This window comes from Hordeum vulgare, chromosome 2H, assembly GCF_904849725.1.
Source record: "Hordeum vulgare subsp. vulgare chromosome 2H, MorexV3_pseudomolecules_assembly, whole genome shotgun sequence".
Taxonomy (NCBI): domain Eukaryota; kingdom Viridiplantae; phylum Streptophyta; class Magnoliopsida; order Poales; family Poaceae; genus Hordeum; species Hordeum vulgare.
In genome coordinates, this window is record NC_058519.1 from 468,693,402 (window position 1) to 468,711,051 (window position 17,650).

A 17,650-nucleotide genomic window follows, 5' to 3' on the forward strand; every position below is an offset into this window, starting at 1 on the left:
TCTCCTCCTCCTCCTCTTTCTTCTCCTCTTTCATATTCTCCTTGCATTAATTTCCCCAACAATGACATAATTAGCCCATTTAGCTCCAAAATGCCATAATAACCTCAAAATGGCATAAGAACCTTGGTTAGCTCATGAATATTATATTATTAGCTTGTTTTCCCCTAAAATGGTATAATTAGCCCATATAGCTCAAAAACACAAAATTAGGTAATTTAGCTCCAACAAAAGGAGAAGAGGAGAAGAAATAGGAAAAATTAAAAGAAAGAAGAAGAAGAAGAAGAAGAAGAAGAAGAGAAGAAGGAGAAGGAGGAGGAGGAGGAGGAGAAGGCCAAGGACCTTCTAGTCCTTCTCCTCCTCCTCCTTCTCCTCCTTCTCCTCCTTCTTCTTGATTTCTTATTCTTCTCCTCCTCCTCCTCTTTCTTCTCCTCTTTCATATTGTCCTTGCTTTAATTTCCCCAACAATGACATAATTAGCCCATTTAGCTCCAAAATGCCATAATAAGCTCAAAATGGCATAAGAACCTTGGTTAGCTCATGAATATTATATTCTTAGCTTGTTTTCCTCTAAAATGGCATAATTAGCCCATATAGCTCCAAAAAGACATAATTAGGTAATTTAGCTCCAACAAGAGGAGAAGAGGATAACAAATAGGAAAAATGAAAAGAAAGAAGAAGAAGAAGAAGAAGAAGAGAAGAAGGAGAAGGAGGAGGAGGAAGAGGAGAAGGAGGAGAAGGCCAAGGACCTTCTCCTCCTTCTCCTCCTTCTCCTCCTTCTTCTCCTTCTTCTTGATTTCTTCTTCTTCTCCTCCTCCTCCTCTTTCTTCTCCTCTTTCATATTCTCCTTGCTTTAATTTCCCCGACAATGACATAATTAACCCATTTAGCTCCAAAATGCCATAATAAGCTAAAAAATGGCATAAGAACCTTGGTTACCTCATGAATATTATATTCTTAGCTTGTTTTCCGCTAAAATGACATAATTAGCTCAAAAACATCATATTTTGTTCTTCTTCTGACTTTCTTATTCACATTTTTGAAGATTGGATATACTACATGCATGGAAGCTGGCATTCATGGAGTTGAACAATGTCGATGGATGAACTTTATATGTATATCATCTAGTTTTCATTTGAGTTGATGAACAATGTCGAACTATATGTATATGTACATATGGATAAACAGTGCAATACTTTGTATGTTGGTTCTTTCGATATATGGGGATGTACATTGATTTATATGTATATCATATATGTGTGGTGAATTATATATATGTGTTGGCAAGTATATGTGTGGTGAACTATATATCATATATGTGTGGTGAATTATATAAATGTGTTGTCAAATATATATATATATATATATGTGCTGTGAAATAATATAAAACAAAAAAACAGGTACTATATGGGCTCTTTGCCGTCTGCCAGCTGATGGCAAAGACCTATGCCATCAGCTGGCAGACGGCAAAGGTGCCACATGGCACCCAGCTGTGCATCCTCGGGTGTCTATATAGGCTCTTTGTCGTCTGCTTCCAGGGTGGGAAGACGGCAAAGAAGAGGGCACAGAGGAGGGGGGGAGGAGGAGGAGGCAGACGGCAAAGAGTGGAGGGGAGGAGGAGGATGCTGACGGCGAAGAAGAGGGGGGGAGGCAGACGGCAAAGAAGAGGGGGAGGCAGACGGCAAAGAAGAGGGGGAGGCAGACGACAAAGCCTCCGTTAACCCCTAACGGAGGCAACGCCTGTCGGCTGCCGTCTCGAGCACTTTGCCGACTGCTCCTATGAAAAGCTGACGGCAAAGCTCTTTGTCGTCCGCTTTGGGGAGACAGGCGGCAAAGAAGGTACGATGCCGTCGTAGGCTGACGCAGAAATTTTGCCGCCCATGAGATTCTTTGTCGTTTGTGGTATTCTCTTTGCCGTCCGGGATTTACTCTTTGCCGTCTGTGATGGCAGACGGCAAAGAAGCTGATTCATGTAGTGATACTAGTATCTTTACTTGATGAAACACAAGTCTGAATTATTGAAAGGTTCAAGTAATTTCAGAATGAAGTTGAAGATTGTCGTGACAAGAGGATAAAATGTCTACGATATGATCATAGAGATGAATATCTGAGTTGCGAGTTTGGTACACAATTAAGACAGTGTGGAAAATGTTTCAAAACTAATGCCACCAGGAACACCATAGTGTGATGATGTGTCCGAACATCGTAGCCACGCCCTAGTGGATATGGTTCATACTATGATGTCTCTTATCGAATTAACAGTATCGTTTTTGGGTTCAGCATTAGAGACAACCGCATTCACTTTAAATAGGGCACCACGTAATTTCGTTGAGATGACATCGTATGAACTATGGTTTGGAGAAGCCTAAGTTGTTGTTTCTTAAAATTTTGGAGCTGCGACGCTTATGTGAAAAAGTTTCAGCATGATAAGCTCGAACCCAAAGCAGATAAATGCATCTTCATAGGACACCCAAAACAGTTGGGTATACATCCTATCTTAGATCCGAAATGAAAGTGTTTGTTTCTAGAAATGGGTCCTTTCTCGAGAAAAGGTTTCTCTCGAAAGAATTGAGTGGGAGGATGGTGGAAACTTGATGAGGTTATTGAATCGTCACTTCAATCAGTGAGTAGAAGGGCGCAGGAAGTTGTTCCTGTGGCGCCTACACCAATTGAAGTGGAAGTTGGTGATAGTTATCATGAAGCTTCGGATCAAGCTACTACCAAACCTCGTAGTTCGACAAGGAAACTTACTGCTCCAGAGTAGTACGATAATCCTGTCTTGGAGGTCATGTTGCTGGTCAACAATGAACATGCAAGCTATGGAGAAGCGATGGTGGGCCCGGATTCCGATAAATGGTTGGAGGCCATGAAATCGGAGAGAGGATCCATGTATAAAAACAAAGTGTGGACTTTGGAAGAACTAGTTGATGGTCATAAGACTATTAAGTACAGATGGATCTTTAAAAGGAAGACAGACTGTGATGGTGAAAAGTCACCATTAAGAAAGCTCGACTTGTCGCAAAGGTGTTTCCGAAAAGTTCAAAGAGTTGACTATGATGAGACTTTCCACTCGTAGCGATGCTAAAAGTATGTTGAAATTATGTTAGTAGTTGCTGCATTATTTGTGAAATATTGTAGATAGGATGTCAAAAATTGTTTCCTCGACGGTTTCCTTGAGGAAAGGTTGTATGTGATACAACCAGAAGGTTTTGTCTATCCTAAGGATGCTAACGAGTATGCAAGCTCCAGCGATCCTTTTATGGACTGGAGCAAGCATCTTGGAGTTGGAATAAGTACTTTGATGAGTGATCAAAGCTTTTGGATTTATACAAAGTTTATGAGAAACTTGTATTTCCAAGAAAGTGCATGGAAGCACTATAGAATTTCTCATGAGTATATGTGGTTGACATATTGTTGATCGGAAATAATGTAGAATTTCTGGAAAGCATAAAGGGTTGTTTCAAAGGAGTTTTTCAAAGCAAAACCTGGATTAAGCTACTTGAATATTGAGCATCAAGTTCTATGGAGATAGATCAAAGCGCTTAATAGAACTTTCAACGAAATGCATGCCTTGACAAGTTTTTGAAGGAGTTCAAAATAGATCGGCAAAGAAGGAGTTCTTGGCTGTGTTGTAAGGTGTGAATTTGAGTAAGACTCAAAGCCCAGCTACGACAGAAGAAAGAGAAAGGACGAAGGTTGTCCCCTATGCATTAGTCGTAGGATCTATAGTATGCTATGCTGTGTACCACACCTGATGAGTGCCTTGCCATGAATTTGTCAAGGGGTACAAAAGTGATCCAAGAATGGATTACTGGACAGCGGTCAAAAGTTACCCTTAGTAACTAGTGGACTAAGGATTTTTTTCTCGATTATGGAGGCAACAAAAGAGTTCGTCGTAAAAGGTTACGTCGATGCAAGCTTTGACACTAATACGGATAACTCTGAGTAGTAAACTGGATTTTTATAGTGGAGCACTCATTTGGAATAGTTCCAAATGGCGCGTCGTAACAGCATCTATAGGATGAAACAGAGATTTGTAAAACACACGCGGGGCTGAAAGATTCAGACCCGATGACTAAAACCTCCCTCACAAGCATGACATGATCAAACCCCAGAACTGTATGGGTGTTAGATTCATTGCAATCACATAGTGATGTGAACTAGATTATTGACTCTAGTGCAAGTGGGAGACTGTTGGGAAGATGCCCTAGAGGCAATAATAAATTAGTTATTATTATATTTCCTTGTTCAAGATAATTGTTTATTATCCATGCTACAATTTTATTGATTGGAAACTCAAATACATGTGAGGATACATAGACAAAACACTATCCCTAGTGAGCCTCTAGTTGACTAGCTCATTGATCAAAGATGGTCAAGGTTTCCTGGCCATAGACAAGGGTTTTCACTTGATAACGGGATCACTCATTAGGAGAATGATATGATGGACAAGACCCAAACTATAAACATAGAATATGATCATGTCAGTTTATTGCTACTGTTTTCTTCATGTCAATGTATCTATTCCTGTGACCATGAGATCATGCAACTCCTGGACACCGGAGGAATACCTTGTGTGTATCAAATGTCGCAACATAACTGGGTGACTATAAAGATGATCTACAAGTATCTCCGAAGGTGTCTGTTGGGTTGGCATGGATCAAGACTGGGATTTGTCACTCCTTGTGACGGAGAGGTATCTCAGGGCACACTCGGTAATACAACATCACAACAAGCCTTGCAAGCAATGTGACTAAGGAGTTAGTTGCGGGGTCGTGTATTACGGAACGAGTAAAGAGACTTGCCGGTAACGAGATTGAACTAGGTATGGAGATACCGACGATCGAATCTCAGGCAAGTAACATACCGAAGGACAAAGGGAATAGCATACGGGATTAATTGAATTCTTGACATAGAGGTTCAACCGATGGAGATCTTCGTACAATATGTAGGAGCCAATATGGATATCTAGGTTCCACTATTGGTTATTGATCGGGGAGTGCCTCACGTCATGTCTGCATAGTTCTCGAACCCGCAGGGTCTGCACACTTAAGGTTCGGTAACGTTTTGGTATAGTTGAGTTATAGGTGTTGGTGACCGAAGGTTGTTCGGACTCCCGGATGAGATCCTGGACGTCACGAGGAGCTCCTGAATGGTCCGGAGGTAAAGATTGATATGTAGGAAGTCCTATTTTGATCACTGGAAAAGTTTCGGGCTCATCGGTAGTGTACCGGGAGTGCCGGGAGGGTACCGGGGGACCACCGGGAGGGGTGTGACGACCCAAAGGCTTCATGGGCTGTGAGAGGAGGTAGACCAGCCCCTAGTGGGCTGGCCAAAGCCTCCTCTAAGGTTCCATGCGGCTGGAGTGGAGGAATAAGGCAAAAAGGCCAAAAGGTGGAAAGAGTTTCCAAGTGGAAGGAGTCCTAATCCTACTAGGATTGGAGGAGGACTCCTCCTCTCTTCCTAGCGGCCAAGGCAAAGGGGCCAGCCCTAGGGCGCAGCCTCCTCCCTCCCTCATCCTATATATACTAGAGGTATTGATGGTTTTTGGACACCGGAAATCAGCCACGTGCTCCCTCTTCCTCTAGATCGTAGTTCTTCCTCTAGTCTAGTTCGGCGGTGGTTGGGCGAAGCCCTGCTGGATTAGTTCACCACCACCACCACCACGCCGCCATGCTGGAGAACTCATCTACCTCTCCGCCCCTCTTGCTGGATCAAGAAGGCGTGGATCGTCATCGAGTTGTGCGTGTGCTGAACACGGAGGTGTCGTCCGTTCGACACTAGATCGGGATGTATCGTGATGGGATCGCGAGACGGGCTGCTATTTGGATCACGAAGATGTTCCACTACATCAACCGCGTTATATACGCTTCTGCTTAGCGATCTACAAGGGTATGTAGATTCACTCTCCCTCTCGTAGATGATCATCACCATGGATAGGTATTGCGTATGCGTAGGAAAGTTTTTATTTCCCATGCAATGTTCCCCAACAACAGCGATGTCTCATCATCATCGTATGAATAGAAAATAATCACCTTTATTAATAATTACACAAGATACAAAGTCTCAAGGATTTACATCGGATCAAAAAGATAATGAAAACCCTAAAACTAAACCTATATTGGATCTTCTAATCTTGTTCTTATTCTTCTTCTTCTTGTGGAGTTAAACGTGCTAAACAAATAAGGAGAAGAGAAGGTTGTGTTATGTTAAACTGTTGCATTTTTCTAAGAGTTTGCACCCGCGTAGCGCAAGTCAAATAAGGTGTGTCATTACTAGAAAAAAACCCTACGCGGGTACCTCTTAGTAGTGGGACGCCTTATTTGACTTGCACCCACTACAAACGTCACTACAGATAGGTTTTTTCCTAGTAGTGACGTTTGTAGCCCCCACCAACGCGCATGCCTGCCTTGGACTACGATGTCATCCATCCAAGATCCCTCCACAACCAGGTACCATATGTCCCCCTGCCGACGACATCATGGCAGACACCACGTCCGGTAGTTGTTCGGTCAAATGCCATTAAGCTATTTTGTTGATTTTTTAATGTTTTATAGAGTAATTCAATGAGGGGAGTACTCGGTGATGGAGACTGGGTTGTTGTGCAATGCATGGTTAGTTGTATATGTGGACTTTGAGTTGTTGTGCAATGAGGGGAGTACTCGGTGATTGAGTTATTTATTCATTCACTCAACGTGGCTTAACACATTGTATAGAATACACACATTATCATGATATACTACAGCAGACATACATTGTTGGATGAATCTCAAGAGATAGTAAGTGTAAAATGACATGTGCCATTTCTGACTAATGTCATTGAATTTGAAATCGATGTCAAAAAACTTGTTGAACATCCTATCTCAGATGTAATATTTACATTTAAATTGTACTAGTTTCATGTTATCCATGGATGAGGTGTCCCATTTTTATACTTATTTTGAGTGATGTGGTTTTGGGGAAAAAAGGAAATACATTTAGTGAACAAGGCTGAATCGTGGGTTCTCGCATCAATATTCACGGACTGGTCCAAACCAGTTTGCACACAAATAACGTGTTTGGTGGTTTACGGTTAGTGTTTGAGTTAGCCTAACATGCGGTATCAGCTAGCATATGCATGCCTCGACATTGGCCTTTGAAAAGTAAGAGCATCTCTAGCAGATCCCGTAAAAATTGATTATTAAAAACACATATAAAGGGTACTCTAAATCGTTTTTATGGTTAGAAATTGCTCCGGACAGAACATACCCCGTAAATAAAACTATATCCAGTTATAGCCCTTTTTTGCTTTTTTTTTTCTTTCTCCTCCCGTCCCAGCGAGTCCGTCTCCGGCCACAACGTGCCTTGCCCTGCCGCCCTGGCTCGCCCTAGTGCCGGCCGCCTCACCCCGTCTCGTCCTGGCGCCGCCCGTTCCCAACCATGCATGCAGTGAAGGAGCCCTGCCCCGCTCGCTCCCGATTGAGCTCGGCACTGCCCGTCCCTGATTGAGCTCGACATTGCCCGCCGCCGCGCGTACATTCCCCATCGTGGTCGTGCGAGCTCCCTCACCCTGTCCCGCTCTTCTCCTATGCCACCCCGCCCTAATTCAGGCCGCCGGTGTCCTGCTCCATCCTGTGTGTGGACGGCCTCACCTCGGCAATGGAGGTCGAGCTGGCCGCAATTCGGACTGGCAACGACAAATTCGGCGTGCGGCGGCTTCTTCCGACATGTGGCGATGGATTCCGGTGAATTCCACATAGATTCCGGCCAGTTCCGCGGCGATTCGTTTGCTCTGACGAGGTTTGACCAGTTTACGGGTTGAACTGTATATTGCCTCCAAAACTGCACATATAAGAGCATCTCCAGCAAACCCCGTATAATGCCTCGACCCGCAAAATAATCGTCAAAATACGGGTTTGCGCGGAAAATGCTCTCTGATCAGACCACGTTCGACACGTAAACTTTTTTGAGGGGCGGGGCAAAATCCCCGCCCCGACCCGCGAAAACGCAGGTTTCCTTCTCGCCTATACGGTGCCATGTATCAGAGGAAAGCGGTTGGCGGGTGGGACATTTCAACCCGCGCCCTTCCCCCACCCCCTTCCATCGCCGCCCCTCCATTAGTTCATCCCGTCCGCTGCCGGCGATTCCGCCAAATCTGTGGGCTGAATCAGGCCGCGGGGGGGGGGGGGGGGGCGCTCCTGCCCTCTTCCGTCGAGCCGCTGGACTGGCTCCCCTGGATCCGCCAATCCACCATGGCCGGAGAGCCGCCGTCGGAGATGGAGTTGAGCTTGTGCAAGAAGGTTTTGCTCGAGGATTCATCCAATTTGGATGACTCGGATGTTGAGACAATGCTTCTCACATTTCGCCAACAGAGTGTGGTGATGGCCCTTGCCGTGAACGAGCACGAAGACGAGAACCGAAAGAGGCGGCGAGGATAGACCGTCGGTCGTCTTTGCACTCCTCAAAATCACCATCTCGGGAACGAGATGCTAATGCAAAAGTACTTCGCAGCCAATCCAACATATCCGCCCCACCTCTTTCGGAGAAAGTATCGTATGCGCAGATCCCTCTTTGTAAAAATTGTTCAAGCTTCGAGGCCAATTGTCTATATTTTACTCAAAGAAGAAATGTCGCGGGCTTGAAGGGATTTGGTGCATATAAAAAAATATTGGTAAATATGCGGGTAATTTCATACGGCGTTCCGACTGACTATACCGATGAGTACCTTCGCATTGGGAAAGATAGTACAATTGAGTCAGTGCGTAGGTTTGCCAAAGTGATCCTCCGTGTTTTTTATCCTAAATGTCTTCGGGCACCGAATGAGGAAGACACAAAAAAATTGATGGCATTTAATGAAAGAAGAGGTTGGCCTGGCATGATAGGAAGCATAGATTGTATGCATTGGACTTAGAAAAATTGCCCAAAGGCATGGCAGGGAATGTATTGTGCCAAGTCTCATGATGCAACAATTATGCTAGGGGTCGTAGCTTCACAGGATTTCTGGAATTAGCATTGCTTTTTTAGTATGTTGGGTACTCTCAACGATATCAATGTGTTGCAACGGTCTCATTTGCTTGCTAGGCTTGCTAGTGGTGATGCTCCAGCTTGCAACTATACTATCAATGGGCATGAATACACAAAAGGTTATTATCTTGTAGATGGTATACACCCTTGTTGATGCACATTTGTGAAGAGCATCAAAGACCCCCAAAGTAGGAAAGAGTCTGAATTCGCAAGGGAAAAAGAGACAGCCCGAAAAGACATTGAAAGAGCATTTGGGGTTTTGCAATCTAGGTTTGTCATTGTTCGTGGTCCTGCTCGGTTTTGGGACAAGCGATCCTTGAAAAACATCATTACATGTTGTGTTATTCTTCACAATATGATTCTCGAAGATAAGAGAGGCATGAAATTAGAGCTTTTTTCATAACTACATGGAGATTGATAATTCTTCACAATATGACAACGTGGGTAGCCGTGTCAAACCAGCTAGAGACCCTAACCGAATTAGAGCTTTTTTTCATAACTACATGAAGATTGATAATGCAAACACCCACTTCAACTTCAGAATGATCTCATTGAGAGCATCATTGGCAAAGGGCTAGACAATAACACATTCTATTTTTTCATTCATTTTTATTTCATTTATGTGTGATTTGTATACAGGACAAGTTTTGTATTGAATTATTTAGTTTGCTACGGTGATTTGAATAATTATTATACTTTGAATGATTATTGTATTGTAATATTAACATTTTGCTTATATAACACATTATTAATTCTGATTTACGGGGTCTTTGGTTTGCGAGTCGACGCGGTGGTGCCCGAGCAGCCCCCGCATTGTCGGCCCGTAAAAAAGCATCTTCTACGAATATCTTGTTTTACAGGTCCAATTTGCGGGGTCTGACTCTGTCCGCGCCCGCGCCGACCCGTAAAACTCTTTTTCCGCGAACTGTAAACGACTTTTATGGGCTGGCTCTATACAGAGTCTGCTAAAGATCCTCTAAGGTTTTCGTGAATGGAATTACCGTGTCCCTTAAAAAATTTACGGGTCAAACAAGTTTTACGGGTCTGCTAAGCAACATTTTTCCGACCGAAACTGTAAATATATTTTTTTACGGGTTTGACTAATATACGGGTTCTCTAAGCTCCTATTCCACGGATTGTATAGGCACTCCCATGTCCTTACTTTTATGCTGAAAGTCCTCTTCCGCTGTGGAAGTTTTTTTCCAGGCATCGTTCCCCCCGCCTCTCACCCACAGATTCAGTCCGTATACACACGCCTGTAAGTAATCCCGATGGTTACGTGCGGGTATCCGCTAGCCTGCTCATGTGTATGAAAATCATTCGACAAATTGGATAACTGAAGAAATACTTCCTCCGTCCCAAAATAAGTGTCTCAACTTTGTACTAGCTTTAGTATAAATTTGTATTAAGCTTGAGACACTTATTTTGAGACGGAGGAAGTAGTATATACACTAGCAACAAAAGTGTAAAAGCAATGAGCTATTGGCCCTGCGCCTGGACCCTTTCGGGGCGTGTCGAAACATTGCGCTCCACGTAGCACCCCGTACATACTCAATGGCGCAGCGATGGCTACTTGTCACCCGCTTCTACCTCACGTTTGCATTCCGTGGGCATCGATCCCAGCCGTCGAACCCCGATTCCTATCTCGTCCCCGCCCCCTCCTTCGGCGGTCTTCGCTCTGCATCCTCTGCTGGTTCCACTCCATCCAATCGTCCGTACCGTGCTCCATCCATGGCCGCACCAGCTCTGCCCCTTGCCAACCACGCCGCGGCCACGGCCACGGCCACGGCCAGATACCTCCACCGCAACCACCAGTTGCTGCAGCCCAAGAGGCAGCTCCCACCCGGCTTCCTCGCCGCTCGGCCTCTCCGGCAGCCGCGCCGGCCGCTCTCCGCCGTGCCGGAAACCAAGGAGGAGGAGGCCAAGACGGCCGATGAGATCACCGAGAAGTACGGCCTCGAGGTCGGCCTCTGGAAAGTAAGCACCTATGCCACCGCAGCGTACTGCTCCTAGTATATATGAAGTGAAATTTGCAAGGTTGGGTCATTTTTGAGTCATTTATTTTAGGACGGAGGGAGTACATGCGAGCTGAATCGTGTGACGTCTGACGTGTTTGGTTGCTTCAGATATTTAGCTCGAAGGAGGAGGAGGAGGGAGGCGAGGAGGGGAAGACAAAGAAGTCGAGAACTGACCAGGCCAAGGAGCTCCTGGGCAAGTACGGCGGCGCGTACCTGGCCACCTCGATCACGCTCTCGCTCATCTCCTTCACCGCATGCTACCTCCTCATCAACGCCGGCGTCGACGTCCAGCAGCTGCTCGGCAAGGTCAGAGCTACTAAACCACTCCCCAAGTTTCGACTCGAGCTCGTCACCAACTTACCATGGACGGGGTGTGTGCTTTTTTGTGTAATGTAAATGTAAATGCAGATTGGGATCGCCACGGACGAGACCGGAGGCAAGGTGGGGACATTCGCGCTGGCCTACGCCGCGCATAAGGCAGCGTCGCCGATAAGGTTCCCGCCGACTGTGGCGCTGACGCCGGTGGTCGCCAACTGGATAGGGAAGATCGCCAAGGGAGGCGAAGGCGACTGACTGATGCAGCAGTAAAGTATAGGCACTTCGATCGATGTGCACTTGCTGGTAGTTATGCATCACTCCAAGCTTAGGTGTTCTATAGTAGTGTGAATGAATCTGGCTAAGTACAATTTTGCCTACTTGTTTTGGATGTTTGCTGCTCTTGTAAAACAGGACGAAACCATAGTAATCCCAATGTATCAGAGACAAATTAGTACTAGTAACTGGGAATATATTGAATTTTAGCTAGTACTAATAACAATGAATGATGAGTGCAGAAACCGTCAATGCTTGGGAAATGATATGTAAACTCCTCCTACTATAATGGTATATAAGTCATGCATCGTACTTTGTACACGGCTGCCAGAATATTCATTTTTGCAGAGGAAGAACCAGGCGCCCGTATCAGGGGATTCCAGTTGGAGAAAACCACCTGATGACACAAAATAAAACACTAGCGACTCAATATACATACGCTAACTGGAAGGAGGTGAAACCACTGAGGCACGGCAAAGCAAAAAGTTACTGAACACATGTCACCAGACCACTGCCAGAAAGGTCGCAAAATTCGGTAAAAATCACCAGCCTCCAAGAGTCCCAGGAAGAACATTTGCCATCCCCAAGAAACGAACTCTGTTGTTCCAGAATGCCCTAATCATGCTGTTGTCTATCCACAGGTTGGGCCTACAGCTGTGGATTTACCGACAACTGCTGGCTGTCGCTTGGGTGTACGAGGGGCGGTTGCCTCTTCGGCTAACAACTGATCCCACTGCACTTCTGCTGTTCATTAGTTAAGTACTTCAAAGTTGAGGTCAGGTTGTGCCTGTTTAAACAACATCACAGTGAATGCACTTCTCAAAGGATACGTGCTGTTCTCCACATATCTGTAATGCTGCTGCCATCGCCGTCAGTGAGAAGGAAGTAGTCAGCATCAACCTGCAAAAGTGTGTAGAAGCATTGGGTCACTGGGTCTTTGAGGGTCTGGGTATCATATTATTACAAGATAAATAAAAAACTAAAAATAGATTACTGTTATTGCTACCAGAAAGGTGACTGGTTAGTACAAAGGTCAAGAGTCCAAGAATATGCAACTAATGCGAGTTGACGTTCACAGATGTCATGGACAAAAAAATTATAAAGTGAGAAAAAAACAATCCCATGTACTTTTCAGTTCAATGATATGATTGTTTTTTTACCTTCCATAACAGTTTATCTATACAGAACATAAACTTCATATCAACTTGCTTCAATATTATTTTAGAAGGAACTTACATCAAAAACTGGAGTTATCTTTGCCATCCCTCCAAACTCTTGAGCATTTAGATCTGGAGTTCTGTGGATATGCTGGATATTCGGCAACTTGTCTTTTGATCTGCTGCTTTGTCCAGCTTCTGTTGCTATGAATCTGTCTGTGGAGGCAGGTCCTGCCACATTTGCATGCCTTGGAGGCGTTGCCACACCAACCAGCTCTTCCATGTTTTCCTCAAATTTACTAGAAGTATAATAAGAATGTTAATCAGACAACGTACCGTTTAATGCATAAGCCTCAAAGAGAAGACTGACACATTACCTAACCAGGTAAAGATCGATGGAACCCATTGCACTCCTTATTACGATTGTGTATCTCCTTTGGGTATAATCACCAGCCTGATTAAGGAACAAATTTACAGAGCTCGCAAAATTGTTAGTAATTATTAAACAATAGATAAAGTAGATGGAAAACTCATCACTTTTCTGTTTCATTACCTCATCAGGATCTGGTACTTCCAGTGTAGTACCATGAGGTGCTTTTATCGCGATTAGTGTTTCATTCTGCAGAACGACAAAGACCATATGAGATCCCAACATAATTATCTCCGTACAGATTATTATAGCTGGTCTGTTAGGCTAACTCTCAACAATCAGCAATAAAGGGACCTTTGGAAATGAATAATATTGCATTTCTCAGTAAAACAGACAGACCTGAAAGCAGGGCAGTCCCTTGATGTCATCCTCGGTAAGGTATAGCCACCTGAAGGTAGGAATACCAGAAAAATAGAAAAAGTATGTGATTAGAAAGTGGCATGCTATTAAGTACAAAAGCCAAACATGGAAGGAATATAATTTACCTCTTATTGTTCTCCTCTTCAGTTAACTCCCTCACCTTTTCCTGCATTTCACTGCAAGGATAATTATTTTCAGATCATGCAACTATTTTATTTTAGGTAGCAGACAAATTACAGTCAATAATTTTGCAACCTCCAGTAGCTACCAACCTTATACGTTTATCCAATGCTTTTTCTTGGAGACCAAGATCTTCAAGTTCTGTCTGCAACAAGGTTACACAGAAGGCTGCTTAGATTAAAATGTTTTCTGTTTCTATGTTCAGAAGAAAATATCAATACTGTGATAATTTCAAGGTTGCAAGAACTAGAAAATTACAGCAGTAAGTACCTCCAAAACTGAAATTTCATTATCTAAGTTAGTTCCTGAGTCATCCAAACCCCTGCAGCATTGCAAGCTTAGCATTTCACGCCATAAATACAGGCATAAATAGTTAGAAGGAAGACAATGATTACCTCCAACGGATTCTGTTCTTAAGCTTCTTTTCTAACAGCCCAATTCCTTCAAGGACATTTGTGATGTCGTATATGCGTCTTTTTTTAACCTGTTGTTAGAAATCATCGGTAACCTTGTATCAAATAGGGACCAAGATATATGTTAGCTTTAATGAGAAGAGAAGAAATCTATACCACTAATATCTCTGCAACATTATTCAAATCTAAAATGCCATCTTCAGCCTGCTTGAGCAAACTGATGAACTTTTTAGTCAATTCCCCTGAACAAACATTACATAGAGAGCTTTCAGAAAAGCTAATATTTAACCGGGTAATCTCTTCTACTTAATGAATAGGCAGCACTCCTGCTGGGTATTCCCAGAAAAAAAAGGTAAAAGCTAATATCAAGCATGACGATGTAACCAGATATAAATGCACCATAAGCCGAATCCCAACAATCAAGGTGAGGAAAACTAGAGATCGTATGAGATGAGACAAACCTAATGAATGTTCAGCACGGGAAGAACCAGGAGTAAATGGAGTACCAGGTGAACCTGCAAAACACAGAGGTGCATGCAATCAAATATTAGTGAGAGAGAAAAAAACATGCAGATATTTAAAGTATAAGTTGTGCAAAAAAAAAACTATGTTGATGTAATCAGTAGTATAGAACAAGAGGAAACTACGTGCCAGCATTTGATATAGGGGTCTGCAATCCATCGTTGCTGCCTTTAGCCTTTGATTTGTATGTCCTAGCAGCTTTTCCAGATACAGGGGTCATATGTGGACTGCTAACTCCTTCAGTAAACCCAGGGTTGGTTATGATCCATTCAGTTGACTCAATGGCATCATTTTCTCCACTTGGAGCTTTTCTTTTTAGCTGCAAAAGGAGAAAATGCATCATTCAGTGATGTTACATCAGAAATTGCCTTAAGTGGCATATGCAAATAACAGATCTCAAACTCTCATGTATGCAATAAGTGTATCATGAGTAAGTCAACATGCCTCCTGGTTCTAGTAGGCAGATAATATTTTGTTTACATGCTGTATAATCAACACATGAACAATGAAAATGGACAGCAATCCGCATGATCACAATACAAATATGTAAGTAAACCTAGTGCAGTTAGCACCAGTGTCAGGTATAGGCCATAGCTGCATTAAACCTATGACTACACAAACAGTGATTGTATCATGGCAACCAATAATCCCAACTAACAATTTCCTTCACCAAAAAACTCAAAATATCTCTAAAAGAAACACAGCTACGTTTGTGGAGCTTCAATGTGAAAGTCTTGTACACTATTCAAGACAGGAAAGATCATGAAATCTTTTATATTGCGGGGAAGCAACCATCTAATAAGTACACAAACATATTTTTACTACAACATCGTCACATTAATCTGGAACAAGCAGAATGATCCAAAGAAAACAGATATCTTTAACAAAGTGCAGTGGAAATTACTACATGAGCAGCAACTTCTGTGCTGCAGATACATACACCTGAGGCATGACGAATTGAAGTAATAATAACTAAATTAACAATAACATGACTATTCACGGGAAAAAAACATGACAGAAGCACCAGAACCGAGAATTGTCAATCATAGTTGCAACAAAGTGAAGCGATAGCGAATTTACATCTAAACCGATTCTACAAAGTATCAAATGCTACTCTAGTATTTCTCAGGAAAAAAATGCTGCTCTGGTACCCTCCCAGGCCGATAAGAAGTGACTCTCAAGCAGCTTGGAAGGATTAAGGAACATAAACTGTATGTAGCATTTGCCATCCAAACATTAATACCAGCCCAAACCCCAAATCTCATCGCAGACAGGCAAACCACATACACAGATTACTCCACTTTGCAATCGATACCAGATAAACAGATAGACTATGCAATGCGATCGAAGTTTCACATCAATGTTTCCCCAAATTATTCAGCGAATGGTAATAAGGTGCCGACGAATCTACCGAAATCAAGATGCCAATATATAACTGTATAACATGTTGGATGTTCCGTTAAATGACAGCTCGAACTGCACAAAACCTCACCAAGTCCGTACGGAGACGAGACCCCTCCAAGAAACAATCACATGGTACAGTAAAGTTCATGGGTAAGCTCAAAGAGACAACTCACGGGCGTCCTGATGACGATCCCCTCCTCGACATCGCCGCCAGCGCTGCCCCGGGATGCTGCTGCCGCGGCGGAGGAGGACGGCGGCAAGGGGAACTGATGGTATTCGTCGGGGACGGCGAAGGGCGGACGCTCCGGGTCCAGCGGAACGCACTTCTGCACCGATTGCACGATCTGCTGCGCGGCCTGCGGCCGGCCGCCTCCCGACATGGTCTCCGACAGGAGGGCCGCAGCACCACCGAATCCGGCGATCACCGGCCCGGCGCGTAGAGAGCCTGGTCCTGGTCGGATCTCCGGCGATCGCCCCGATGCTGGCTCCTTAGGTAGGGTTCCGGCGAGGTCGGCGGCGGGGAGCGGAACGGGGCGGTGCGAGGGGTTAAGGGGGGAAAAGCGCGAGGAGAGGGAAAAAAAACGAGGGAAGGGAGGGAAATTGGTAGCGTTTGCGAGTTGCGACTTCGGATAGGTTATGAGGAGGGAAGCCGACAGAGAGGGTTGTTCTGCGACGGGGTTATTTTATTGAATTGTATTTCTTCGAGAGTCTGGATGTAAACGTACCGCGGGACTGGTTTCTGCCTCGGTGCCGTCCGTGTAAACACTACTCCCTATTTTATCTTCGAAAAATCTAAAAAGAGGCGTCGCATCATAGCTCTTCCATGCAGCGACTCGTATAGCCTCATGCATATATAAGAACCTTTTATTTTATGTTTACACCATCGTATTAAATGTTTTTTTGAATTTTAAAAATAATTTATCTCACAGGTTAATAATTTGATTGAAGATTCGTCTTCACCGTTAGGTTTGTCTCGACGAGACCTTCAAAATAATACATAGTTACCAGAACAATAATTTATATTTTTTAAGTATTGCAATGTTATGTAGAGCTAAAAAGTGGTTATTAAAGCACTAACAATAAGCAAGTAAATGCATGAACCAGCACTAGTACAATGAATCAAGTTTTTAGTGAGGTATATTATCATTCCTAAGTCTGATAAGCAAGTTAATTTAATGTGAGAACTATGTAACAAATAATACAACAAGTAAGTATAGTAATCTGACAAGTACCAACGAAAATAAAAGCTATCGAAGCACAGCGACATGGGATCTAGTTTTGATAATCTCGTCGCGAAAAAGTCAATGATGAAAGCGGATCATTAATTAAGATAACGGTTTGGAAAATGAATCTTCTTAAATACAAAATAAAAAATGATGTCATGCATGTGTAATGTTGCATGCATACAAGAAATGAATAGAAGGGAGCCCCCGCAAGGAAAGACTAATGTAGGGCGCCGCTCTCTAGTAAACTCTTTTTATCTTTGTTTTTCATTGAATTGGGAGCTTTTATTTCTGTTTGCTTTGGGATTGCTCACCACACACATCGGGTGGTAATTGAGAGATTTATAAAAAA

General features: G+C 43.6%; 2 protein-coding genes across 3 annotated transcripts; one reads left to right on the plus strand and one right to left on the minus strand.

The window, feature by feature from the left end:
* Positions 1 to 10,484: 10,484 nt before the first annotated feature.
* LOC123426690 lies at positions 10,485 to 11,829 on the plus strand. The gene is made up of 3 exons (XM_045110559.1): positions 10,485 to 10,977; positions 11,127 to 11,324; positions 11,427 to 11,829. The coding sequence occupies exons 1-3, from the start codon at positions 10,555 to 10,557 to the stop codon at positions 11,589 to 11,591; spliced, it is 786 nt and encodes a 261-aa protein (XP_044966494.1). The 5' UTR covers positions 10,485 to 10,554; the 3' UTR covers positions 11,592 to 11,829.
* A 43-nt stretch (positions 11,830 to 11,872) lies between these two features.
* Positions 11,873 to 16,715, minus strand: LOC123426689 (transcription factor E2FA-like). 2 transcript variants are annotated; one of them, XM_045110557.1, is made up of 14 exons: positions 16,249 to 16,708; positions 14,801 to 14,990; positions 14,611 to 14,664; positions 14,306 to 14,391; positions 14,132 to 14,220; positions 14,007 to 14,058; positions 13,829 to 13,881; positions 13,682 to 13,732; positions 13,536 to 13,584; positions 13,320 to 13,385; positions 13,144 to 13,220; positions 12,846 to 13,065; positions 12,440 to 12,509; positions 11,873 to 12,353 (listed from the first exon to the last, which is right to left on the minus strand). In XM_045110557.1, exons 1-14 carry the CDS (start codon positions 16,453 to 16,455, stop codon positions 12,241 to 12,243), a joined length of 1,377 nt encoding a protein of 458 aa, XP_044966492.1. In that variant the 5' UTR covers positions 16,456 to 16,708; the 3' UTR covers positions 11,873 to 12,240. The 2 variants fall into 2 exon arrangements, with proteins under 2 accessions (XP_044966492.1, XP_044966493.1); XM_045110558.1 differs by having other exon boundaries at positions 12,322 to 12,371; positions 16,249 to 16,715.
* Positions 16,716 to 17,650: the final 935 nt, after the last annotated feature.